Source organism: Nicotiana tabacum, chromosome 8, assembly GCF_000715075.1.
Source record: "Nicotiana tabacum cultivar K326 chromosome 8, ASM71507v2, whole genome shotgun sequence".
NCBI classification, from domain to species: domain Eukaryota; kingdom Viridiplantae; phylum Streptophyta; class Magnoliopsida; order Solanales; family Solanaceae; genus Nicotiana; species Nicotiana tabacum.
In genome coordinates, this window is record NC_134087.1 from 17,816,846 (window position 1) to 17,820,804 (window position 3,959).

Here is a 3,959-nt window from a genome sequence, read left to right on the forward strand (position 1 = left end):
TTCGATCTCCAAAAAAGTCTTCAACTTCCAAATGAGTAAGATCATCGAGGCCCTGAAAATCATCATCATTCAAAGCAAGATTTGCCTCGGCAATGTCATCATTTTTGTTTGAAGGCCCTGCCTCAAAATTATTTTTAAAGGTCAAGTGAGACTCCACTGGGGCATTAGTAGAAGATGTTCCAACATTATTTGCCTTTCTTTGGATAGAGTTTTGATAAATCCTGACCGGCGTTGGTCGATTCATCGAGCAACCATACAGTGAAGAAGCGACCCCCTACGCCATTCCAAAGGCCTTCAAAATGCCTCCCTACTTAAAGATATATGATGGTACTACTGATCTAGAAGATCATATCATCCACTACGTTACAGCCGTAAAAGGTAACGACCTTTCAGCCGTCGCTCTCTCCAACTCCTTCTCGGACAAGAGGACACAGATGGTGTTCTCCAGGGCCGTCGCCCTTGCCAAAGCCGCGGACCAAGAATTCTCGATGCTCTCCAACCCAGGAACCTTGTTCTCTAGCTCAGTAAATTTCCCCATCCATTCCGCGCTCAGTGCCTCGACCTTGATCAAGTTCTAATCCATCTCCGACTGCATTGACCTCAATTTCTCCTGCAGATGCTCGCACTCTGCGGCAACTCCCTTTCCCAACTCATCACGATGACGACTATTATATCGTCTCTTACCATTGGCATGCCCACGTACATTCATATAGCCATGATTATTATTCTGTCTTTTTCTAGACATATCACGTCTAGCTGCCGTACTCACTTCAGGAAGCGGAGCTGACCCTGTGGGACGGTCTTCATGATTTTTCAGCAAAAGGGTATTATGTTGCTCAACCACCAGAAGGCATGAGATCAATTCATAATACTTTTTAAAACCTCTTTCACGGTATTGCTGTTGTAATACCATATTTGAGGCATGAAAAGTCGTAAGAGTCTTTTCCAACAAATCCTCATCATTCATAACATCCCTGATTGGAGCCAACCCTACACCACTACAAAGTGGCGAGAGCGATCGAAGCAGTTTTTACCCGAGATGGTCAGGATCGAATCCACAGGGAAGTAGAAGTGGGAATTGGATTCCTATCTAGACTAGAGATGCGTAGTGCTCTTAATTACTCTTCCAAACATCTTTTGATTGGATATTACTTCTAATGTTTATGCTAATGATAAGCTAAATTAAACTAAGAATGATTGCTTGTAGGGTTTTCTAATTAGTTAAAGAGGCACTAGGGAAATGACTTTCTCCTAGGTGAATACTTAACGGGATCTAAAGCCTCAGACAAAGATGTTATGTTGGGGATTGTGATATAGCCAATGCACGGAATTACTCACTCTATACCTCTCGGTAGCTTGAGTGACTTTGCCCTAATTGACTTTCTCAAGACCAATTGGGTGTCAAAATTGTGCAAGCAATATAGGCTCAAGTTGGGTATTACTATCTCTAGGTTTAACCCTTTAATTGAGGCTATTAATCTCTTGATTACACCCCAATTCTTTGTTGGACTGATTTTCCTAGACTCAAGTTCTCTTTCTCAAGAAGAGCCCAAGTAAAATAGGCACAAATTAGTGTTTGCAACCACTAATTCAACATGGAAAACACAAATCAATCCAAATACCAACTACCCATAAACATATAAGCTTTAAATCAAAAGACCCATCAAATACCCACACTAGGGTTGAGCCACAACCCTAGCTAGTGGGTCTAGCTACTCATAATAATGAAAGAAAACTGATAAATAGATGAAGAATAATCCATAAGATTAAATTGCAAGCTAAGATAAAGAAGAATCAGTGTTAATCTAGCTACAAATTACTCAAAAAGGCTTAACTCAAAGTTAGATTACAACTGATGACCTAAAAATGGGAAAAGAAAATATTTATACTAGGCCGAATTTTCTGGATAACCTACAAGGTAGTGCGGTCCGCACAAAATGCACCGCGGACTGCAATGAGGCTTCTTAGCTTAAAACTCTGCTCTCTAAACATGGCCATCGCGGGCCGCATAAAATGCACCGCGACCGCGGTGCTTCAACTGCGGTCCGCACCAAAAAGGACCACGGACCACATTGGAAATTTCCTCTAAAATCCCAACTCTCTGAACCCCATCTTTGCGGATCGCACAAACTTGATTGCGGTTGCGGTGAGGCCACTGCGGTCCACACAAAATGCTTTGCAGCCGCAGTGCTTGAGGTTCCAAAATGTGCACCTCTCTGAATCTCCTCACCGCGGACTGCACTAAATGGAATGCGGTTGCGGTGGATCTGTTGCACTGTGCTTGGACTTGTTCTTGGTACTTGTGCATGTTTCACTCCTTTTTGAGCTGGTTTTGACTAATTGTCACATTTTTTACCAAATCCTGTAAACAAGTACAATATGTAAGCCTTTGGGACTATTTTGTATACATTTTTAATCAAAACTCAAGTAAGAAGGAGTGTAAAATGAAATATAATCCCTAGCTATCCACCCCCACATAATTTCAATTGGGAAGTTATTCGAAATACAACAGATTTATACTCACTTACGGTCTTAAAATCTTGCAATTGTAAGTGCATCCACTCATATCGAGCCCTCAGCAATATTGTAGCCTTAAGGTGATCATACCTTTCCTTCAGGCCAGTCCACAATTCAAATGGATCTTTCGCTGTCAAATATTCAACCTTCAAACCTTCATCCAAATGATGACGAAGGAAAATCATGGCCTTCGCTTTGTCCTGGCTTGATGCCTCATTACCCTGAGTAATGGTGTCACCAAGGCCTTTAGCGGCTAAGTGAATCACAGCATCGAGAACCCATGATAGACAATTCTTTTCAGAAATATCAAGTGCTACAAACTCAAGCTTTGACAAATTCGACATAGTGAAAACTATCAAAGAAGATAAATAATTAGAAATCATTAGGATAATAGCGTAAAGAATCTTAAAAATTGACATAGTATCAAATTTGTGATCTATATACACTAAAGTGATAATTCTATAGAAAAGAATGCTATTTTTTTCTTCTTTAAATTATTAGTATATCTTAGATGTTAAATAGAACAAAATATCTTCTAACTTTAACATAATTTTAATTGTCGAAAAACATAAAACAAGTATTCTTCTCTCAATTAATTCTATTAACATGAAAATTAGCAACTTTCACATAATAATCATGCAAATAACTTAAAATAAATAAGTATAGAATTCTTTATTTTTACATATATCTAGAAATGTGAGAAATTATAAAACTGCATATTAATGTCACGACCCCGGTTCGCCCTCCGTGAACCATCGTGACGACACCTAGTATCTATGACTAGGTAAGCCTAAATTGCGGAAGAAAAACCAAAATTTGCGGAAGTAAAATAATTTAAAACAGAAATAAAGTAATAACAGTGTTTTAAATGTGCCGCTCGGCATACACCATGTTTAACTCTCAATACCAATACGTAAATCCAAGACCCAGAAACCCACGAATCACAAGCTAAGAAAAATATTACATAGCTCTAACTCCAGAATGTCTAATAAGAACAGAAAAAATACATAAGGGATAAATACTAAAAGCAGGAATAGAAAGGGACTTCTCGGTCTGCGGACGCGGCAGATGTACCTCGAAGTCTCTAAAGTAGTCGCCTCCCTCAAGGATGGTATGCCTGAGTAGCGGTACCTGGATCTGCACATGAAAAACATGCGCAGAAGGGGAATGAGTACACCACAATGGTACTCAGCAAGTGCCAAGCCTAACCTCGGTCGGGTAGTGACTAGGAAGGTCAGGGTCCTACTGAGATTAAATAAATAATAAGATCACAGGATAAAATAAGCAGTACAATTGAGAATCTACAGTAAGAATCTATACAGGATAATAAGAGTAATATAACGAAAACAGAGATTAAGACAACCCGCAAGGAAATACCACTCATAGCAAGGATGATAACTGGGGAATCTCTTGGTATCCCGAGGATCTCTTGGTATCATCTA

At 39.6% G+C, this 3,959-nt stretch overlaps 1 protein-coding gene across 1 annotated transcript; it reads right to left on the reverse strand.

Annotated features, from left to right (window-relative positions):
* Window positions 1-574: 574 nt before the first annotated feature.
* Window positions 575-2,861, reverse strand: LOC107826886 (uncharacterized). The gene is made up of 3 exons (XM_075220211.1): window positions 2,738-2,861; window positions 2,529-2,647; window positions 575-898 (listed from the first exon to the last, which is right to left on the reverse strand). The coding sequence occupies exons 1-3, from the start codon at window positions 2,859-2,861 to the stop codon at window positions 575-577; spliced, it is 567 nt and encodes a 188-aa protein (XP_075076312.1).
* Window positions 2,862-3,959: the final 1,098 nt, after the last annotated feature.